Genomic DNA, 23,064 nt, shown 5'->3' with positions numbered 1-23,064 from the left:
GTATTGAACAAGTATCACCTCTTACGATCAACCCTTTCGCTACCAATCCGGCTGGAACCGGCTCTGGCTCTGAATACAAATATCTTGTTTTCATAAGTTTTGAATTAAAACCTTCCACCAAACCTTAGTCACAAATTATGTTCCTAACACTAGCTGAATGATAACTAAGTTACTTTACTAAATTCTTTGTTATATTTAAAGTAATTGAAAGAAGAACAGAGCATCTCAACAGAAATATGGTAACAAAAGAGTTAAAGAAACCAAACCACAGTAAAGAGAACTGACCAACTTTGCTCTCTATCTCTCCTTTTTTGTTTTATAGCTAGCAATGTCCATATTCTATTTTTGATTTGGTTTTACAGCCAGATCTCTCCATTACCTGCCACCTTACAATGTGGCTGGAATGCATTTTATTGTGCCACTGGAACCAAACAGGTTGTCGCAACAGTCCCTCATTATCTTATTTGCAGTTGCTACTCCCCCAATTTTCTTTGTTACTTGGGCTAAGATTTTTTTCAAACATTGAATGGCTGAGGGTCCACCCAATTAAAATTAAAATCCCAGGGGTCCAAATGTAAAAATAGTTGAGAACCATTGCTCTATACAACATATAACATGACTGGAGAAATCAATCAACCAGCATTATCATTAAATATTGATTAATTCAATCAACTTGTCATGTTTAATTTACTTTATTTAAACTTGCCATTTTATTAGACTAATCCAAACTTGCTAAACCAAGTTTGGATTAAGGTTTAGAGATTGAAATTAATTTCTTCCTTGTGTCCATCAAATGTTTTCTCTTTTTTTGTTTTCTCCTAAGCTGCTCAGGGAGAAGGTAATTATTTTCTTTTTTTGTTTTATTGTTTTATATGTAAACAGGTGAGTAGTGAGATCATCTGGCAGGGCATGAAGGACTCTGAGAGGATGTTTTTATGACCGTATAGTAAGAAGTTTGCTCCCCGACCACATGGTTCTGGGTTCAGTCCTACTGCATAACACCTTGGGCAAGTGTCTTCTATAGCCACAGGTCGACCAAAGCCTTCGTTGGATTTGGCAAATAGAAACTGAAAGAAGCCCGTTGTATATATATATATGTGTGTGTGTGTGTTTATGTCCCTGTAATGTAGCTGTTCTTCAAAAGTGACCAATAGAATAACTACCAGGCTTTAAAAGAATAAGTTCTGGAGTTGATTCGTTCGACTAAAATTCTTCAAGGTGGTGCTCCAGTATGGCCATAGTCTAATGACTGAAAGCAAGATAAAGATATGAGTATTTTCTATTTGGTTCCAATCACAAGACTCTGCTATATTCTTAGTTTTCATTGCACTTTCCATTGTTTCTTTCTACAAAACATGGCGCTTCTCTTTGTGCAATTTTTTTTATAAACAGTCAATTTGTGCTGCTTACTAATGACTAATTATATTTAGTCATTAATAGTCATTACAAGAGAAATAATATCCCTTTTCACCAATTGTGTACTCATCTTTATTGGATTCCAATTTGTAATTATTGGTATATTTATTTGTGTTTTAGAGAAATTTTTCACTTTGGTTGCTCCAGTTTTTTTGTTTCTTATTCATCTCTTTGATTTTGATCCATCATCCTTAACCATTTTACTGATTTCATTCATTTCACTTCTTCATCTCGTACCTCCTTCAGTTATACACTGGCCTATTTATATTTTATTTCCTGTTATCCCAGTCATCGTAGTTTATTATTTGTGCAATCAGTAATGGTTTTTCTTTGCCACTCTGTAAATAAGTTTGTTGACCAAAGTGAACAGGTATTTGTGACCAAATTTTCTTCCTGGATAATGTGTTCTGATCTTACTGCAGTGAAGTTGATTTGTTCATTCCTTTAAGATCTGTAAATATATAGCAATAATATTCTCAGGCTGTACAAAATACTTTACAAAAGTTATTTAATTAAAAGGCCTGGCTATGTAAATCATCATTCAACATCCATGTTCCCTGCTGGCATGGGTTGGGCAATTTTCAAAACCCAATGAGTCTGGGGACTGCATCATGCACCACTGTCTGCTTTGGCATGGTATTAATGGCTTGATGCCCTTCCTAACACCAACCACTACACAGTGAGTACTGGTTATGCTCTCTCTTTCTCTCATGGCACCAGTATTTGCGATGTCACAACACAGCTTGTAAGACTAAAGATCCCCTTTGTCTAAATGAGGCTATAGTAGAGAGATGGGTGGTGGCTTTGTGTTAGATATGAGAGGTTTTTTGCTGGTAGAGAAGCTACATGACTACTCACGTTAATGAAGAGTGGCTTTGGAAGGACCAAGGTGGAGCTGGAAAGTGATAAAATAGTAAAGGTGTGGTCTCGGGGTTGAGGTACAAGGTAAAGTTTTTGTCACAACAAAAAAATCTTGTTGACTTTCTTGATCTTCGTTACAAATTCTTAAACTGATTTTTATTTCAGTGCATTTTGCTTATTATTTGTTGTTGTTGCACCATTTGTAATTTCTTTTCTAATTGTTTACTGAGATGAAGTATATTTATTAACAACCAAGGTATGTGCTTCTTAGCCCTTTAGCATTTAGACTGACCAAATTCAGCCTCTTGCATCTATCCTACAATGTCATTCTAAAAATATACAAAGACACCATTGAAATCTCAAAGCTACAAGATAATCCAAGATTAATTCAAAACAATGTGAATAAATAGGGATTACATTTGACAAAGAAATCTGAATGCTATAGAGTTAAAGAGGCCATGTCTATTGTTTCTTGTTGCCTTCTATAAAACCTTGTTTACTTACAATGTTCTTTCATCCCAAACATGTTAAAAGCACAATAATGTGTCTATTGTAAATTGTTGAAATATTATTTGTAAAACCTCAATAGTCTACAGAACAAATTGAATGCCTTGTTTCTTTTTAGGGAGAAGAGAAAGCAGGTGCGCAAACAGTTGGTCTTGAACAACGAGTCAGTCTATTAGAAAAAGAAAATAGGGAATTAAAAAAAGGTCAGTTCCTTTTGTTTGATTATAAAATGGTTCATTTTGTTGCTAGCGCTAATGACAGGGCTTCTATTGACCTTTTTACCACAGTTAACCAGCTTGGCAGACACCCACTTGATATAGGTCATTACTATTGTAATGTTGTATGTTAAATGTAAGGCGGCGGGGCTGGCAGAAACGTTAACACGCCGGGCGGAATGCTTAGTGGTATTTCGTCTGTCTTTGTGTTCTGAGTTCAAATTCCACTGAGGTCAACTTTACCTTTCATCCTTTCTGGGTTGATAAATTAAGTACCAGTTGTGTATTGGAGTCAATCTAATTGACTTAATCCCCTCCCAAAAATTTCAGGCCTTGTGCCTAGAGTAGAAAAGAGTATAAAGATTGTGGCCAATAAACAGAGTTAATGTAAATATGGAAGCAGTAATTTTGTGAGAACCTTTTGCTAATTTTTGTATATTTGAAAATTTCAGTCCAAAACTGTGGTTCTTAACCCTTTTGTGCGTATGGACCCATTTGATTTCCATTTTACTCTTCTGGGACCTCATAGCCATTTGATGTTTAGATACAATCCTATATTTTCATAATTAAATATTTATTAAGAATTGTATAAAAAGATTAAAATATTTTGTATATTGCAGAAATAGAAACAAATTATTGCACATAAATTTATTGCAGCAAAATCATAGGGACCCTGAAAGGGTCATATGCATCCGGGTTGAGAACCAATGGTATCCTCATCATTGTTGTTGTCTAACGTCTGCTTTCCATGCTGGCATGGGTTGGATGCTTTGACTGAGAACTGGCAAGCGAGGAGGCTGCACCAGGTTCCAATCTGCTCTGGCAAGGTTACTTCAGCTGGATACTCTTCCTAACACCAACTATTCTGATAGTGTAGTGCATGCTTTTTACGTGCCACCAGCACGGGAGCCAGTTAGGCAGTATTGGCATCAGCTACACTCGAATGGTGCTTTCATGTCACTGGCACTGGTACCAGTCAGGCGGCACTAGCATCAGCCATGCTTGAATGGCGTTTTTTACACGTCACTGGCACAGGTTCCAGTCTAAGCCATTAAATTTGTATCTGAAAACTGGATTATTTTTTAAATGTAATAATTGATAGTTAATGTCTAAGGAATCAGTAACTTGGATGTAGGTTTGTATACGCACACACACACACACACACACACACACACACACACACACACACACACACATGGCTGTGCTTAGACACAGATTTTGGCTTGATTTTGACCATCAAAGCAATCAGAATTTTTGATTTGTCTCCTGATTGCTTGAAATGTAAGCGAGGTGGAAGAAATGCTGCTAAGCATTTTGTTCCCTTGACGAACTTCTGCCAGTTTGCTGGAATAATGATAATAATCTTTTCTACTGTAGGCACAAGGCCTGAAATTTGTGGGGAGGGAGTAAGTTGATCCCAACAACCTCAGTACTTGACTGGTACTTTGTCTTTCATCCTTTCAGGGTTGATAAATTAAAGTTGAACTCTGGACAAAGACAGACAAAATGCTGCTAAGCTCGCTGCTTTAATAACAGTAATCCTTTCTACTGAAAGGACATGGCCTCAAATTTGGCGGAAGGGATTAAATCAACTACATTGTGCCCCAGTGCATAACTGGTACTTCATTTATCAATCCCCTGAAAGGATGAAAGGCAGAACATGAAGACAGTGTGCTTATGATTATACCAGCTTGCCACCTTAATAATAACAATCCTTTCTGCTATAGGCACAAGGCCTGAAATTTTGAGGGAGAGCAAAGTTGATTGGATCTACCCCAGTACACAACTGGTACTTAATTTATCGACCCCAAAAGGATGAAAGGCTAAGTCAACTTTGGTGGAATTTGAACTCTGAATGTAGCAATGGGTGAAATACTGCATTTTGTCCAGTGTGCTAACGATTCTGCCTTGATGATAATGATAATGATAATGGTGATATAATGATCACTTTTAGCAAGGTAATAATATCTTTACTTTCAGCTGTTGAAGAACTAAAAAAAATGACCAGTGCCTTAAATCTTCAATTAAAATCTGGAACTAAAGCTAATGTTGAAGTTGACAAAAACAGCAATAACATTGTAACCAAGATGGATGTAGAAGAAACCAAAGATGCAGAATCTTCAGAAGAGGATGATGATGATGTCAATCTTTTTGGCTCTGATGAAGAAGAGGTAACTTCACTGACTTTTAATGTTCTCTTTAATTTCCAATTTTAAAGTTCGTTTTCTTTAATTTCTTGCATAATATCTCCATTACAAAAACTTGTTTTTGATATTTTCTTGTAAAGGATGAAGCAAAAGTCAGAGAAAGAGAAGAAAGAATTAAAGCATACCAATTGAAAAAATCTAAAAGTAAGTCTGTGTGTCCTTCCTTATTGAATCTTGATCTTTTTTGTTTTTCCTTGGGAGAGAGAGTGGGTGGGGTATGGGTTGTTTTCTTGGATCAAACAATAGATCTAATACTTTTAGATGGTAGCTTCACTTTCACTGGCGCCTTTCTTCCATCCAGCTCCCAACAACACAAAATAGACCCTGCTGGAATATGGGTCCTTGATGCAGGCCTCTGGTTTACCAGTTTTCAGTCAAACCAAACCACCCCATGCCAGCCTGGAAGATGAACATTAAATGATGAAGTACAGAAATTTTGATGACTGCACTGGTATCGTCGTGTGATGCGCATGGATGAGGACAGCTGTGTAAAGAAGTGCCGATCCCTAACTATGGAGGAAACCTGTGGTAGATGTAGATCCAGGAAGACATGGGATGAGCTTGTGAAGCATGATCTCCGAACTTTGGGCCTCACAAAAGCAATGACTAATGACTGAGCCTTTTGGCGATATGCTGTGCTTGGGAAGACCCATCAAACCAAGTGAAATCGTAGTCATGGCTGATGCTGGTGTCATATAACCGGCACCTGTGCAGGTGGCATCTAAAAAGCACCTCATGGAGGCAAAGTGGTTGGGCTCCTTTCAAATGTTGGGCCTCACAGAAGCAGGGACCAAGATCTTTGGCATTGTTGTGCTTGAGAAGACCTATCAAGCCAAGTAAAATCGCAGTTATGGCAGATACTGGTGTCACGCAAATGGCACCCGTGTTGGTGGCACATAAAAGCACCTGGGCCTGACAGAAGTAAGAACCGAGACCATTTGGCATTATGCTGTGTTTGAGAAGACCCCTCAAGCCAAATAAAACCACAGTCGTGGCAGATACCAGTGCCCTGCAAGTGGCACCCATAAACGCACTCATTGCACTCTTGAAGTGGTTGGCATTAGGAAGGGCATCCAGCCATAAAAACTATGCCAAAACAGACACTGAAGCCTGCTGCAGTCCTCTGCTTAACCAGTTCCTGTCACACCATCCAACCCATGCCAGCATGGACAATGGACGTTAAATGATGATGTCTTATATATTAGTTTGGACTGGTGTCCTCCTCTTGATCGTTGCTTTGACTATGTTTCAGCTGTGTGTGTTCCATCTTTCTTCAGGTGTTTTGTGATTCACCATCCCGACTAATACAAAACATTTAATTCTGTATTTCTGAGATAAGGAATTTTTTATATTTTTGTCTTACACAGAACCTGCATTGATTGCCAAATCTTCAGTTACTCTTGATGTCAAACCATGGGACGATGAGACAGACATGAAGAAGATGGAAGAATGTGTTCGTACAATACAAATGGATGGTTTGCTATGGGGAGCTTGTAAGTAGTTTTTCTTTAAAACTAAACTGTTTTTAATGGGGAATTTAAAAACTTGTATTCAATTTTTAAATATTTTCCGGTCATTATATTGTTACTTACCATTTGTAAATAATAATAATAATGACAATGGCAGTATCATTGATAGTTGTTCAACCATTTACTTTGGTGCTGCAACTCCATTGTTGATGTGTCCCCTGCCGTACACGTTGCCCGTGTCCCCTGCCGTACACGTTGCCCGTGTCCCCTGCTACTTAAATTAACACATGTCTATGGGTTTCTGTAGAATATGTAGCACAATTTATTGAATTTCTTCCAGTTAGAGCAATTTCTCTCCGAAGTTTGTTGACTCTGAATCTGTGTAAGACAATAATTAGTTCCACGACCTACAGATGGATGGTACTCCCTTAATTGAGGACCCAGTAAAATAGATATTTTTAAAGCATTTTGTTTTGTATTTAACTTGCATTTTAGTTTAATGTTAATTCTTCTCCATGAAGTTGAAAGCAAATTCCCTTCTAACAGATATTTCATGCCATTTATTGGTGTCTTACTTGTCGATCTGGAGTCTTAATCCCGAAGACCCTGATAATTCTTCTATGCAGAATTTCTGGTCCAGATTATCAATAGTTTTGGCAAGGCAGTCATGATAGAAAATATCAAATTTGTCAAACTTTTATGTCCAAGCCTTGCAGATTAATAATTGATAGAAGACCGTGTTAAAACTGCCCTTTAATGTACACAGATTCCCATATTAAACTTAACCCTTCAGCATTTAAACCGGCCATGTCTGGCCTGAATATTTTGCACGTTCAAATTGGCCACATCCAGCCTCTCGCACCTACTCTACAATGTCATTCTAAAAGTAAACAATCACATTGTCAAAATCTTGAACTTATGAGGTAATACACAATTAATTCAATGTAAATAAATAAGCTTTACATTTAACAGAATAATATGAATGCGAAAGGGTTTAAGTTGACTTTAACCACAATACAAAATTGTTTTGTGTTTGTAAATTAGATTTGGTTAATTCTAATTAATTTGTTATTGCTGTCCCCACTCCTGCCCCGGTTTTATTGTATAATGTTTCTAACAATTTAAAACAAACCCCTTCACTTTTTGCACCTTCTCCTGAATTCAGTAATTAACATTGCTTAACTTTTCCCTTTGTAAATTCTAGCCAAGTTAGCACCTCTTGCTTATGGAATAAAAAAACTGATAATCTTGTGTGTTGTGGAAGATGAAAAAGTCAGTGTTGATGACTTGCAAGAAAAAATTTGTGAATTTGAAGATTATGTAAGTACCCTTGAAATAATAATTAAAATTTTATGTTTGTTCATTTGACCCCTAGCAATCACCATTGAAGAAGGGACCCTGTCAAAGGCTTCCTCCAGCTCAATGAATGCCAAATACAAGTATTCTTCCTCAGCTAAATGCGTCTCCTGCAGTTGCCTCACCATGATAGAGAACAACAGTGGTACTCGTCCTTGGCACAAAACCAAACCACATCTCATCAAGGCTAATCTTTTTCTAGTTCCAATTATAACTCTTTGTAACTTTCATAGCCTGATCCAGCAATTTATTGTTGATAATTACTTGCAAGACATCTCAGATTTTGTCTAATTTGTTAATTCTCTTTAATTAATTTTATTTCAGGTTCAAAGTGTGGATATTGCAGCTTTCAATAAAATCTGAGGCGGAGTTCAAGACACATGTTATTTAAAGAGCTCATAAAATAAAGTTCTTCAAAATAATTTGTTTTACTTTTTAATTTGAAACAGAAATCTATCATTTCTATTTGGATATATTTAAGCAGTGTGGAAAACCTGTTTGAAGTTTCATAATTGTTTATATAGGCGTAGGTGTGGTTGTGTGGTAAGTAGCTTGCTTACGAACCACATAGTTCCGGGTTCAGTCCTACTGCGTGGCACCTTGAGCAAGTGTCTTCTACTATAGCCTCAGGCCGACCAAAGCCTTGTGAGTAGATTTGGTAGACAGAAACTGAAAGCCCGTTGTGTGTATATATATGTGTCTGTGTTTATCCCCACCAACATCACTTGACAACCGATGCTAGTGTGTTTACGTCCCCTTAACTTAGCGGTTCGGCAAAGGTAACCGATAGAATAAGTACTAGGCTTACAAAGAATAAGTCCTGGGGTTGATTAGCTCGACTAAAAGGCGGTGCTCCAGCATGGCCACAGTCAAATGACTGAAACAAGTAAAAGACTGTGTAAAATTAGGTTTGTTTTAAGCTGTCTTCACCTTTGCTGAAAATAGGGAACCCTCTCCATTTGTAGTGTTGGTTAATATTTGAAGCTTTCCAAACTAGACAGGTCTAACAGGAAAGTGTTTGGGCTAAATTTGGACAATTTTATCCGGAATGGCTTGAGGTATTGGTGAATAGTCAATGGCATTGGAGAGCATAAAGATTAAAGTTGTAGTTGAGAAAAAGTTAGCTGACATGGAGGACTGTAAGCCATTTGAATATTGGAAAGGAGTCACCCGTATCACGAGGATTTGCAGTGGGTATCAAAATGCCAACATCATGACTGCTGCTCAATGCCCTGTGGACAGCAGGCATTCTGACTGTGTCTGCATGCCAAGGTTAACAACTGCAGGACTGGACCTTAAGACTCAATTCAGATGGCTATGTGAAGTTTCTTATTTCTTTACTACACACAGAGGGGACAAACGGATTAAGTCGATTATATCAACCCCCAGTGCGTAACTGGTACTTATTTAATCAACCCTACCGCGTGTGCGATGGACGAAAACGTAAATCTGATCGATTGTTCTGACAGTCCATTCCGCTCAAACCCAACCCTCCCTGCTGGCTTCGATGATGATGATGAACTGCTGAATGCCGACATTATCACTGGAACAGCTTTCAGTAAACAATGGCTGTTTACTGTTCTTATGAAACTGATTCAGGAGGTAGACAAACAGAATGAACCAGGCAATGCCGATTCTGAGTTTGGTGTTGATGTCAATGAAGACCTTCAAGATGAACTCTGTAACCTTTGGGACATGTCAATGAATTCTGATGTAGTTGTCTTCATGCATGAATTCAAATCTGTTGAGCTACTCTCTGCTGTGATTGTTAAATCCAGGGCTCCAAGAGTGACGGAAATCTGTGTTGGTATTCTTGGAAACCTCTCCTGTAATCCAACCGTCTGTTCAGAGATGTCATCAAACCCAGAATTTATAAATATGGTTTTGTTGTTATTGGAGAATCCCGATGGACTTTGCTTAGTACAGACTGTCAGGTTACTATATTGCTGCCTCCAGAGTGAAGAACATTATTTGCCATGGGTTGCTGCTATCAAAGATCAAGAAGCCAATATTTTAGAACTTATCAAATTCATCATGGCCAGTTCCACAAATGTTGAATTATTGAAGAACGTTGGCGAATTATTAAATCTGTTGTTTTATCTCGAAGATGAACTTTGTGAAAGATGGAGTACAACAGCCATGTTGGAGGCTGTGAAGGAAATAGGCTTTCAACCTTGTCCTGCCTTAGAAGTGTTTATCCACAATTTTCAACTCATGTCATGTTCACAAAACGGTGTCTTGGCTTTGGAAAACATGTCACAGCCTATCTTGGAGGTTTTGATGAAATACTTAATGTTTCTCTGTGATGAACCAATTGTCCCAGTGGATTTGAAAGCCAAATATCTCGCAGCTATACTCTCTCTGATCAATCTGATTTTCTTGCAAGGATCAAAGTTTGATATTGGTTCTTTCTACAAAATTGAGATGTTTCCGAAATGTTTATTCAAAATCCTGGAAGGTTTATTTCCATATATCTATCATCCTGTGGAATCCTTAGATTCTGATGGCAACAAATCCAAGCAGAAACATCATCACCACCATCACCATCACCACCAACAACCACAACAACACTCGCTGTCTGTGGTCGAGGATCTTGCCAGCTTTAAACGCTATCGATGGAAAAAGGACATCAGCGGTTGTGATCCTTCTTTGGTTGTTCTCTACAAGGCACTTCACTCCTCCTTCCTTCGTCTTAGCTGGCTTATTCCGAAAAAAACTACAGAAGACTCCGTTTGGTGTCAGCTACTCCATTACCTTGACACAGAATGCTCCGAGTTACACCTGCATTACCTGTTGCTTATTTTACAAGATGAGAGCGAGGACATAAGGAATCCGTTGCATCACCTCAAGGCTGTCAGTGATAGCAACGGACTGTACAGGCTCCATCACGTTGTCATGGATACAGTTGTCGGTGGTGACTGAACGTGGATTCCTGCTGCTTTTTATTTACGAGAGAGGTCAGGTGGAAGGGGAGAGGTTGTTACTTTCTGTCTGACCGGGTAAATTAATAGAGACGTGTATGCTAGTAACTGTGTGTGTGTGTGTGTGTGTGTGTATATTGCATATGAATTTATATGTATATATACTACACTCTCTGAGTGGTTGGCGTTAGGAAGGGCATCCAGCTGTAGAAACTCTGCCAAATCAGATTGGAGCTTGGTGTAGCCATCTGGTTTCACCAGTCCTCAGTCAAATCGTCCAACCCATGCTAGCATGGAAAGCGGACGTTAAACGACGACGAAAGGATGAAAGGCAAAGTCGACCTCGGCGGAATTTGAACTCAGAACGTAGCGGCAGACGAAATACCGCTAACGTTTCTGCCGACTCGCTGCCTTATGTGAAGTTTCTGGAAGGCCATATGTTTGGCAGTAAGATATTTGACTCTGCCATAATTCTGGAAAGAGAAGTGGTTGTTGGAGAATATCTATGACCTCATCAGCCCCAGTTTCTGGCCTCCTAATTCCTGCCTGATTGTAATCCTATGAATTACTATGTGTGAGGTGTGGTTAAGAAAGGCATCAACTGCTCTGCCTGAAACACCAAGGCCAAGCTGATGACTATAATGTTGCCAGATACAGTGAGGAACACAGGCTGGTTCTGGAGTTGATTTGAGGCCATGAAAGAAGCCGAGGGCAGCTACTTTGAGTAAATTATCTCTCAGCCATAATTTAATTGATATTACGTCATTTTGACTGTGGCCATGCTGGAGCACTGCCTTTTAGTTGAAGAAATCAGCCCCTGGACTTATTCTATCGGTCGTCTCTTTTGCCAAACTGCTAAGTTACAGAGACGCAAACACACTGTTATGTTTCCCTCGGGTGACTCGTAGAGATAACATAACGAGTTATACAATTTAATTATTACATTTATTGTTCAATTACATACAAAGAACGCACTCACCCAATGTTCGTTATGAATAAACAAAAGTCATGTCCGCCATATATATATATCAATGACCTTTTACTACGACAGTCCCACAAGACAACAACAATGAAACAATGAACTCAGACGAACCACATGACACACGGAACGTCAGACGAATTATATATCTAACAGTCCATATAACACCTCCCCACTGAAATTGATGCTACACAAGAAGTATCAACAGCAAAGTCTCTCTTGGGTTTTACGGGTTCTCTTGGACCGTCTTGGGTTGTCTGGTCCATACTCTGGAACGGGTAACATGGTCTTGGGTCTGGTTTGTCTTTGTGTTAGTGGCACAGTTTCCGAGATCTCCATCGGGTGATCTGTTGCAAATTCAAATACAGTGTTTTCTGCATCACCAGGTTCATTGTCTTCCTCAGTTGTGTACCGCGGTCGCAGCTGTTTCCAGTGTCGTCTCCACATCGGGCCATGAGGTATGACCTTCACGTTAAAGCAGCGAGTACCCAATGACTTCTTAATGATTGCTGGTACCCATCGGGGATCTTTGTCTCGGCGAGGTCCATAGTATAGTGCATACACAGGATCTCCGGCCTTGTACTGCCTGGTAACTTTAGCGACATCAGCCGAGCTTGGAGTCACCTGAGACTTATGTGCTTCCTTAGACTGTTTGCCTTGAGCAATGTGTACTGGCGATGGCAGCAGAGAATCAATCCTTGTTCGTATCTGCCGGTGATTCAAAAGTTCACTTGGAGAGAATCCACAGGATGTCGGTGTTCTCCGGTACTGCATCAAGAATTCTTGAAGTGCTCGTGTCGGCGGAAGAGAAGACTTCCTCAGAGCTTGTTTGAAGGTCTACACCAAACGTTCCGCTGCTCCGTTGATAGCTGGGTGGTAAGGTGCACCTGTCAGGTGTGTGATCCCGCGTTCTTTGCACCAGCTCTGGAACTCCTCAGACGTAAAAGTTGGTGCGTTATCGGTGACCAGTGTGTGAGGAAATCCGAAGTGTGCAAAGTCTTCCTCAAGCAGATTTAAAGTGGCTTTGGAGGATGTAGAGGAAGTAGGATGAATGCATGGGTACTTGGAATAAGCATCTGTGATCACCAGCCAATCTCTACCCATAAAATTTATTGCATGGTCCAGATGTAAGCGGCTCCACGGCTTTTCTGGTAACATCCATGGGTGAACTGGAGGCTTAGATGGCTGCCTTTGATGTTCGTTACATGAATCACATCGTCGACTGGCTATCTCTATAGCAGCATCGATACCAGGCCAATATACAGCAGTTCTTGCTAGCTGTTTCATGCGTTCCATGCCAAAGTGTCCGAGATGCAGAAGATTGAGGATCTTTGGCTGCAAGCTATGTGGAATCACAACTCTAGATCCATGTATAAGGCATCCATGACAGATACTAAGTGAGTTTGATAACTTACGGAACTTGTTGACTTCGTCATTGATCTCCATGTTCTTTGGTGGCCAGCCTTCACGGACGTAGCGCATCACTGTAGATATCACTGGGTCTTTCCCTGACTCTTGACGGAGGACGTTAGCATCCACAGGTTGGACTTGAATACTAAGAGCTTTGATGGCACACACCATGTCTATGTCTTCACCATTTTCCTTTCTGTCAAAGTCGTTATCATCACCGAATGGCAAGCGACTGAGGGCATCAGCATTGCCATGATCTGCTGATTTCCGATATTCAATGGTGTAGTCAAACTGGTTCAGCCACAGGGCCCATCGTGCTAGTCTGTTAGCAGCGAGAAGTGGCGTCCCTTTCCTCGGACTGAATAGTGATGTCAGTGGCTTGTGGTCAGTCACGAGTACGAATTTACGACTGTACAAATATTGGTAAAACTTCTGCAAGCCAAATATGATAGCTAGGGCTTCATTTTGAATTTGACTGTAGTTACGCTGTGCAGAAGTGAGAGTCTTGGACATATTGGATATTGGGCGCTCGCTTCCATCAGGATAGCGGTGAAACAGGACTGCTCCAATACCAACGTTTGATGCGTCACAAGCCAGTCCCAAAGTTTTGTTTGGATCGAAGTGTATCAGAACTTGACTTGATGAAAGTACATTTTTCAAGTGATCAAAAACTGACTGTTCCTCATCTCCCCACTTCCAAATAGTTGACTTTTTCGTAAGGCAATAGAGTGGCTCTGCTATACTGGTAAAGTTTGGGATAAACTTTCCATAAAACTGAACTGAACCTAGGAAAGATTTCAAGCTTGATTCGTTCGTTGGAGATGGCATCTTTAAGACTGCTTCGACTTTGGATCCCTTAGTGATCCCTTCAGTCGACAAAATGTGTCCAAGGTATTCTACACTGGGTAGTGCAAACTGGTACTTTTCACGACGACATCTGAGTCCATTGTTGCTTAGACGTGTGAGCAGACACTTTAGGTTGTTTAAGTGACTGTTTGCATCTTTCCCACTGACGAGCATGTCATCCTGGAAGACGGCCACTCCAGGTAGATCATGGGTCAGGTTTTCCATGATCTCCTGAAAGTAACCAGGTGCTGACTTGATTCCGAAAGGGAGTCGTTGTTGCAGGAGTACTCCACGGTGAGTGCTGAGTGCGAGTCTGCGTTGACTTTCTGGAGCCAGCTTGATCTGATTATAGGCATCAGCAAGGTCTATCTTTGTATATCTGAATCCACCTCCGAGTTTCTGCATCAGTTCAGCAGGGAGTGGCATTGGATGACGGTGATCAGCAAGTTGGTCATTAATTCCCACAGAGTAGTCACCACAAATCCGTAGTTTGGGCTTCAGGTTGCTTGAAGCGTGTGCTTTACGAATCGGTACCACTGGCGTTCCGTATTCATTGAATTGAACAGGCTTCCAGATTCCCTTGGCGATGCCTTCTTCGTAACCTTTGGCCAGGTCATCACGAAGAGCAAATGGGACCGGACGTGCCTTGTGAAAGACTGGTGTTGCGTCCGATTTGAACTTCACTTCCAGTTCAAAGTTCTTGAGACATCCCAATTCTTGCTTGAAAAGATCTGGAAATTCATCACACATGTTGTTACAATCTTGCTGCAGGGAAACATAGGGCTCGCTTGAGGTCTTTGGATACATCCCTTCTGCACCTTCCCTCTTAGCTTGGCTGTCTATGCTTTTCAAACCTAGAGCAGTGTCTACGGAAATTCCCAGAGTCTGGATAGCATTCCGACCCAGCAAATTAAGATCAGAGATCTTGGTGACTATGTAAGGTATAAGATCCTGCTTACCAGTTGTTGGATCCTTGGTTTGGCCCATGAAAGTTCCTAGAACAGGCAGGTTGTGCTTGCTGGCAGATTCATAGCGATGCTTGACATCTTGCAGCTTTGGTCTTCCAAGTTGTTTCCAGACTGACAAGGAAACAAAATTGCCTGTAGTAGCAGTGTCCAATTCCATTGTGAACAGTCTGTTCTGGATTGTTACTGGCACAATTAAACTGTGAGTGTCTCGGGAAACTTCACCTAGGATCGCCTTGACTAGCTCAGCTTTTGTGATTCTTTTCACGGGAGTTTGTGAATGGCCATTGCGTTGCTGATGTTGTTTTTTCCTACACACCGCTTGCAAATGACCCTTTTTATCACAAAAATGACATTTGGTTTCCCTGAAAGGACAGTCTGTTGCTTTGTGGGCCTTTCCACATCGGTAGCATTTCTCCTGGTTTGTGGAATAAGACTGCTGATGTTTCTTTTGAGGACTCTTATTCCTGTTCTGCTGGACCTTGTACACCTGCTTGGTTTTGGAACCGTAGACAGTTTCTTTTGCAACCTTTGCTGCGTCTTCAGTCTCAATGGCAACCTGGACAGCACGGGCAAAATCTAGTTCTGAGTCTTTTATCTTAAAAAGCGCCTTCAGAACCGCTTCATTGTTAACCGAACATATGAATCTCTGTCTCAGAGCTTCATCCTGTGGGTTGGTGATCGCTGGAAAATCACAGGTAGCTGCATCCTGGCGTATACGTGCTGCCAGCTCCTGGAGAGTTTTGCCTGGCTTCCGCTGCATATCACTCCAAAACTTGAAACGCTCTCTCACAATGAAAAGTTTAGGGTCGAACTGTTCCTTCATGAAGTCAACGATTTCGTCCATTATCAAGTTGTTGACATCTTTAGGCGGATTTTGTTGGGTAGCCAGATTAGCAAGTTGTTTGTAAACAGTAGCAGTCTGATTGGTCAGGAACACTTGTGCCATGCGTTTTTCAGGTACAGCATTAGCAGCCACAAACGTACGGAATCTTGACCAGTAATCAGGCCATAGTTCTGTCGCTGAATCAAATGCAGTAAATGGTGGAATCGACACTGTTGTTGAAGCAGCTGAAAAATAGCCACTAGAATCGCCTTCAACTTGTCGAGCACCAAACAGTTTTAACAGAGCGTCCATATCTCTCTGATGTTGTTGCATTTGCTTGTCCATTTGTTCCCTAAACAATTTGATAAGTTCTACTGTCTGTTTTTCAGCCATTGTTATTACGATGAATAATTTTACGGTAAAGTAAGCATGTATCCTATCGGTCCTATCGGCGACGCCAATAAACTCTGTTATGTTTCCCTCGGGTGACTCGTAGAGATAACATAACGAGTTATACAATTTAATTATTACATTTATTGTTCAATTACATACAAAGAACACACTCACCCAATGTTCGTTATGAATAAACAAAAGTCATGTCCGCCATATATATATATCAATGACCTTTTACTAAGACAGTCCCACAAGACAACAACAATGAAACAATGAACTCAGACGAACCACATGACACACGGAACGTCAGACGAATTACATATCTAACAGTCCATATAACACACACCATAGGTTGTGAAGTGATGGCGGAGGGACAAACATAAATATATAAGTTTCTTTCAGTTTCCATCTAGCAAATCCACTCAAAAGCTTTGGTTGGCCCGAAGCTATAGTAGAAGACACCCAGGGGAATTGAACCTGGAACCATGTGGTTTGGAAGTAAGCTTCTTACCACACCACCATGCCTTTGATTATTTTTAAATACTTTTCTTTTTGGATGGAATATTGTTTTCTACATTATTTACAATTGATGGATAGGTGTCCTCTTGTTTGTTGTTACCGCAATGTTTCGGCTGATGTACTCTCCAGCCTTCATCAGATTCTGTAACATAATTAGAAAAGAAATTCCAAGCATGGAAGCCAAACTGGGAGTGAAAAGGCCTTTCAGTTAACAAAGACCAAAGTTCCAGTAAGCAAGGAAACGGGACTATTCTCCTCAAGTAAATGACCCTGCTTGGTATGTAGGAAAGGTGTAAGGAGGGATTTCAGTGATTCACCCAGGGGCAAGATCCGGTCAAAAGAGGTGCAGTGGAATCACAAGAAGGTAGAATTTGTACCAACATGAATAGACGTTAAATGATGATAATGATATTTTTTAAACATAGAAACTATTTCAAATGCACCAGAAAAGAAATGGCATCAACTAATGAAATGTCAGAAGTAAAACATTGATAATAATAACAGCACGCAGAGAGCGCAAGGCAACACCAATGTCCTCTCAACGATTAGCCAGAGGTGATTTTTAAAATGAGAATATCTAATAAACTTGGCTGCTCTCACAAACAAGAATACTAAAAATGAACCCAACCGCTCTCAAAAATTAAGCAACAAAACTGAAAAAATAATCCAGAATCCTTGTCTTGTACCGGATTGATCCCCAAATCTTATCAGTTTGTGCCAGTCATGAGGCCAAACAACCCTAAAAATTTCATCCGAATCCAACCAGTGGTTCTTGAGATATCTTGTTCTTGGACAAACAAACAAACATGACTAAACAATACCTCTGCCTTTGCGAAGACATAATAAAACAATATTGACAACAAAAGTATGTAATAAAGAGTGTTTTATTAAAAGAAATGTTTTGATGATGATCATATTGCTGCTGCTGCTGGTGCAGAAGAGGAAGCTATTTTCTGTTTGCCAGTCTTTGATTTCAGGGACTTATGCCTGAAAATAAAATATAAATAAATATACAAAGATATTCTATATTTTAATATATTTTGATTTTTAAAAGGTTGCAAGCTGGCAGAATCATTGGCACAGGTAAAATGCTTAGTGGCATCTTGTCTGTCTTTATGGTCTGAGTTCAAATGCTGCCAAGGGTGAATCTGCCTTTCATCATTTCCAGGGTTGATGGAGTTGACTTTAAACCCCTACCCACACCCCGAAATTGTTGGCCTTGTGCCAAATTTGAAATTGTAGCGCAACACCAGCAATTTCAGGGCGAGGCGAAAGTGATTACATTGACCCTCAAGTACCCAGTACTTAACTGGTATTTATTTTATTAATGTTGAAAGGCAACGCCAACCACAGTAGAATTTTAACTTGGAACACAAAGATGGACAAAATGCTGCTAAGCATTTTGTCTGGTCTCCTAATAATTCTGCCAGTTCACCACTTCTTTTTTTAAACCCATTAACTGCCAAATTTTTTTATTCCTATTTTTTTTTGGCTTTTTAGGAGTTAAAATAATATGTAGTATTTAAATTTTCTTCATATGTGAATTATTTTGGAAATTATAAGTTTTTCAAGAAGTCCCAAATAGGGATCGCTGAAAAAAAAAAGGCATATTTATCCTTTTCTATTCAACTGCAATAATAAACATTTTAGTTTTTTTGAAACTATAGTAGCAAATGCGAATGTGTAAGAAATATCAATCAATGATATAGATAGAAGTTGGATAAAATTAGATGGAAGGTCAGATAAGGACATCACGTGCAGAGTTGGATTAGCAAAGAAGACTTTTATGGATATAAGGAGCAATTTTTGTGCAAAGAGAACTGGAATGGCAGTCATGGAAAGACTATTAAAGTGCTACATATGGATGTGAGTCTTGGACAATAAGCAATGTCATGGCGAAGAGACTCAAAGCTGCAGGAATGTGGTTTTGTAGAAAAATGCTTAGAATCTTGTGGGTAGAGAGGGGGTGACGAATGTGGAAGTGTTGAAGAAGACAAAAGTGAAGAGGCAGTTGATGGATAGAAGCAGAGAGAGAGAGTGGAGATTTGTTGGTCATTTTCTCAGAAAAGATGATGGAATGGAGCATTGCACGGTGGAGAGTTAGAGGAAGCCAGAGAATGAAGAAAAGAATGAATGTGAAGTGGGAGAAAGACCTGGGTGATGTGTTGTAAGAGACAGAAATAAATGAAGGAGGAACAAGCCATGAATATGCCATGACATGAGAGAGATATAGATGGGAAAAGCAAAAATTAAAAAATTTATTTTCAAAACAGTCAATATTTTTGTAGTTCAAAATTTGCAATTTATGACAAAATCATCATCATCATTTAACGTCCACTTACCATGCTAGCATGGGTTGGACGATTTGACTGAGGACTGGTGGACCAGGTGGCTACACTACGCTCCAATCTGATTTGGCAGAGTTTCTACAGCTGGATGCCCTTCCTAACGCCAACCACTCTGAGAGTGTAGTGGGTGCTTTTACATGCCACAGGCACGAAGGCCAGTCAGGCCGTACTGGCAATGCCACACTCAAAATGGCGTTTTCTACGAGCCAGAGCTAATAATGACAAACTTTAATGCCTAAATGTTAAACACACCTCTGCAAATGCACTGTACATAAGCAATTCACTTTAAATACAATGAACACCTGGCAGTGTGCTCAGCCAGATGTTGCACAACTGACCCTGCAGAAGTTGAACGAATTGGGCTACAAAACTCTGCCTCATCCGCCATACTCACCAGACCTCTCGCCTACCACTTTTTCAAGCATCTCAACAACTTCCTGCATGAGAAATGTTTCAAAAACCAAGACGATGCCAAACACGCCTTCAACAACTTCATCGCCACCAGAACGCAGGATTTTTATGCTACTGGCTTAAATGAACTTGTTTCGCATTGGCAAAAGTGTGTTGATTTCGATTAATAAAGTTTTGTTTGAGTCAAGATATGTGCATCTGAATTTAAAGGTTAAAAACCGCAAGAACTTTCTCGACAACCTAATAAAATATAAACCCGATTTAAAAACCAAAGATTCTACTTTTATGGAATTTGTTCTTTGAAATTTAGGTGGGAAACTTCATTTGTAGTCAGTCCCCTTTCATATCCCCATCACCCCTTAGATGCCACTAGCAGAATTATCATCATTGAGATCTGATCTTCCTTTCTGCTAGTCAGATATTGGAAGCTCCGCCCAAGGACATGGCCATTACCTTCTATTTCTCAATAATCAATCAAACAATAGAATAAAAAGGATTGCAAGTTACATTTCTTTCCTCTGCAATTTGTACGATTCCTGTGAAGCTTTGGGCAGCAATTTCCACCGTTTCTGAAGAGTCTTATATCTTTCAGTTTTGCAAAGATCAGGTAAGGAATCTTTATTTTCACTGTAGTATAACAAAAAGGCGGATCTGAATTTAAGAAAAAAAAGAAAAAATTAGAGAAAGTGGCAAGAATAATGAAACTTAAGAAGAAAAAAAACATTCCACTATAACTGGAAATATTCTGTCTCTACAACAACTATGTTCACCATGTGGTAAATATAAAAGAAGTACTTGGAGAGTATTACAAGTTGAAACCATTCCTATCCAAGAAGAGCCAAGAAAATAGCAATTTCAATATTGGTAAAAATCATTAGATTACATAAGACTGACTTGTCTTGGAAGAGGTAGACCCAGGAAGACTTGGGATGAGGTGGTGAAGCATGACCTTTGAACATTAGGCTTCATCGAGGCAATGACTAGTGACTGAGACCTTTGGAAATATGCTTTGCTTGAGAAGACCCGGCAAGCCAAGTGAGACCTAAATCCAAGGCCTCTGCCAGGGGTGTAAACAGCCCGCTTTGCGTACCTTTACTTCATTGGACACTAAACTCTGCTTGCGAAGACCTGTTGAGGCAAGTGAAATTGAAATCGAAATCAAATTCGATGACTGGCATCCGTGCTAGTGGAGTGCTAAGAGCACCATCCGAGCGTGATTGTTGCCAGAGGAGGTGACTGGCTTCCGTGCCGGTGGCACGTAAAAAGCACCATTCGAGCGTGATCGTTACCAGCGTTGCCTTACTGACACTTGTGCCAGTGACACATGAAAAAATATTCAAGCGAGGTTGTTGCCAGTACGGCCTGACTGGCCCTCATGCTGGTGGCACGTAAAAGCACCCACTACACTCTCGGAGTGGTTCGCATTAGGAAGGGCATCCAGCTGTAGAAACTCTGCAAGATCAGATTGGAGCCTGGTGCAGCCATCTGGTTCGCCACTCCTCAGTCAAATCATCCAACTCATGCTAGCATGGAAAGCGGACGTAACACCAGCATCCGGAAGCTCACAAGACAAGGACCTCTTAACTGAGAGAGGGAGTGAGGGGCATGGCCATAAAGGAATTTTGTAAACTATATCAGTAACTCATGGAGGATGTAAAAACAGTTTCGGTGATCCTTATTTAATTAGGAGAGAATATTAATGTGGGACACTTATTGATTGTTTCACTACAAATCATCATTCGTCATCATTTAAAGCCTGTTTTCCATGCTGGCATGGGTTGGATGGTTTGACAGGAGCTGGCCAACTGGGGTGCTACCCAATGTACTGGGTACCCTTTTTATGTGGCACTGATCTGGGTACTTTTACATGGGACCAACACAGGTGCTTTTACATGCTCTACACATTATGTATATACATACACACATGCAAACAAATGTCCACCTGTTCATCCATACACACAAAGCCAGAGTTTATTTTCTCTTATAATCTACTCCCTATTTAATAGGCAGACTATTCATTTTCTCTTAAACTGTGTATACACATATTTCAATTTATACACCTTTATACATTTCAGTTCAAATCCAACCCAAGTCGACTTTGCTTTTTGTTAATCCAAGCTCTGAGATAGACTATATAACTACCAGGTGTATTTATATTCTAATCCCTGCCTCTTGTGAGTATGCCTGGCATTTTGCCACCATCTCTATCCTGCTGTCACCCTCTCTCTCTCTCTCTCTCTCTCTCTCTCCTTCTGCACTTCTCTCAGGTTGGGTAACCATGTATTTCCTTTGTGGTAGCACACCTGTTTCTCTCTTCATTCCTGATATCTCTCTCTCAGGCCATGTAACCTTGTACCTCCTCCACAGCAAGATCCCTGTTTCTTATTTCTTTATTGCTCACAAGGGGCTAAACATAGAGGGGACAAACGGATTAAGTCAATTACATTGACCCCAGTGCAGAACTGGTACTTAATTTATCGAAAGGATAAAAGGCAAAGTCGACCTCGGCGGAATTGGAACTCAGAATGTAACGGCAGACGAAATACCGCCAAGCATTTCGCCCGGCGTGCTAACGTTTCTGCCAGCTCGTCGCCTTATTCTGTCATTCTGACACAAGATCACCTCCTCCAATGCCCCCTCATCTTTCAAACATTTTTTTTTGCCTTGCAAGGTACTAGGCGACCCTGTCAGAGCAGGTACCACTTAAAAGCATCCAGTCCACATTGTAAAGTGGTTAGCCTTTGGAAGGGCATCCAGCTGTAAAAATCCTGCCAAAATAATCACAGAAGTCTGGTGCAGGCTTCTGTTAAACCGACCCACCCATGCCAGCATGGAAGGCGGATGTTAAAGGATGATGCTGATATATATATATATATATATGTATATTTGTTTTGCAAGATTTTTGATGTGAAATCGTGTGTTGAAACAGATGTTGTTGTACTTGGGGATGGTCATATTGCCAGTTTAGCCAATAAAAACACATGCACTGTATATTTGGTGTTAATTTGCTTCAGCTTTATATTACATTAATCTTAATCTTATTTCGGCCAGAGTTCTTTCGTCACACTTCTGTGACCTCATCAGTGGTCCTTTGTTTCCTTCTTTCTTATGTGTGTCTCACCTTGCTAACTATCAGCCATTTTGTATTTTGTATATATGTATATATATATATATATATATATATATATATATATATATATATATATATATATATATACATATACGCTTTCCTCAGAAATTTACAAAGTAGAGTCAATAAAGAAATATCTACTTACGCTGGTCGACTCCTTTTCCTAGAAAAAAGAAAATATTTCCAATTAATCCAGTGCTCTAATAATGTTAACATGTTTCAATAATGTAAGAAAGGTTACAAGTAACAATGTCTTTTCTGATTCTGGCAGAGGGAAATGAATTT

General features: G+C 40.0%; 3 protein-coding genes across 19 annotated transcripts in view; 2 read left to right on the top strand and 1 right to left on the bottom strand.

Moving 5' to 3' along the window:
• LOC106867187 (elongation factor 1-beta) overlaps positions 1-8,453 on the top strand; it is a 33,857-nt gene extending 25,404 nt beyond the window's left edge. For 2 of the 4 annotated variants that reach the window (XM_089348512.1, XM_014911986.3), the window contains 7 exons: positions 824-838; positions 2,903-2,987; positions 4,980-5,170; positions 5,287-5,350; positions 6,574-6,699; positions 7,880-7,995; positions 8,356-8,453. In XM_089348512.1, coding sequence (XP_089204638.1) covers positions 824-838; positions 2,903-2,987; positions 4,980-5,170; positions 5,287-5,350; positions 6,574-6,699; positions 7,880-7,995; positions 8,356-8,394 — 636 coding nt within the window. In that variant the 3' untranslated portion in view covers positions 8,395-8,453. The remainder of the gene's footprint in view (positions 1-823; positions 839-2,902; positions 2,988-4,979; positions 5,171-5,286; positions 5,351-6,573; positions 6,700-7,879; positions 7,996-8,355) is intronic. The other 2 variants (XM_089348513.1, XM_089348511.1) reach the window with 1 other exon arrangement.
• A 969-nt stretch (positions 8,454-9,422) lies between these two features.
• Positions 9,423-11,175, top strand: LOC149136432 (protein saal1-like). Its single transcript, XM_089348507.1, has one exon. The coding sequence runs from the start codon at positions 9,463-9,465 to the stop codon at positions 10,951-10,953; it is 1,491 nt and encodes a 496-aa protein (XP_089204633.1). The 5' UTR covers positions 9,423-9,462; the 3' UTR covers positions 10,954-11,175.
• Positions 11,176-17,756: 6,581 nt separating this feature from the next.
• Positions 17,757-23,064, bottom strand: part of LOC106867195 (nucleolar transcription factor 1) — a 62,457-nt gene continuing 57,149 nt past the window's right edge. For all 14 annotated transcript variants that reach the window (XM_014912000.3, XM_014911998.3, XM_052966661.2 and 11 more), the window contains 3 exons: positions 22,925-22,942; positions 20,157-20,300; positions 17,757-17,877 (listed from right to left, as the gene is read on the bottom strand). In XM_014912000.3, the coding sequence (XP_014767486.1) occupies positions 17,802-17,877; positions 20,157-20,300; positions 22,925-22,942 (238 nt within the window). In that variant the 3' untranslated portion in view covers positions 17,757-17,801. The remainder of the gene's footprint in view (positions 17,878-20,156; positions 20,301-22,924; positions 22,943-23,064) is intronic.

Source organism: Octopus bimaculoides, chromosome 3, assembly GCF_046866305.1.
Source record: "Octopus bimaculoides isolate indiv1 chromosome 3, ASM4686630v1, whole genome shotgun sequence".
Taxonomy (NCBI): domain Eukaryota; kingdom Metazoa; phylum Mollusca; class Cephalopoda; order Octopoda; family Octopodidae; genus Octopus; species Octopus bimaculoides.
This window is presented reverse-complemented; position numbering and strand designations above follow the sequence as displayed.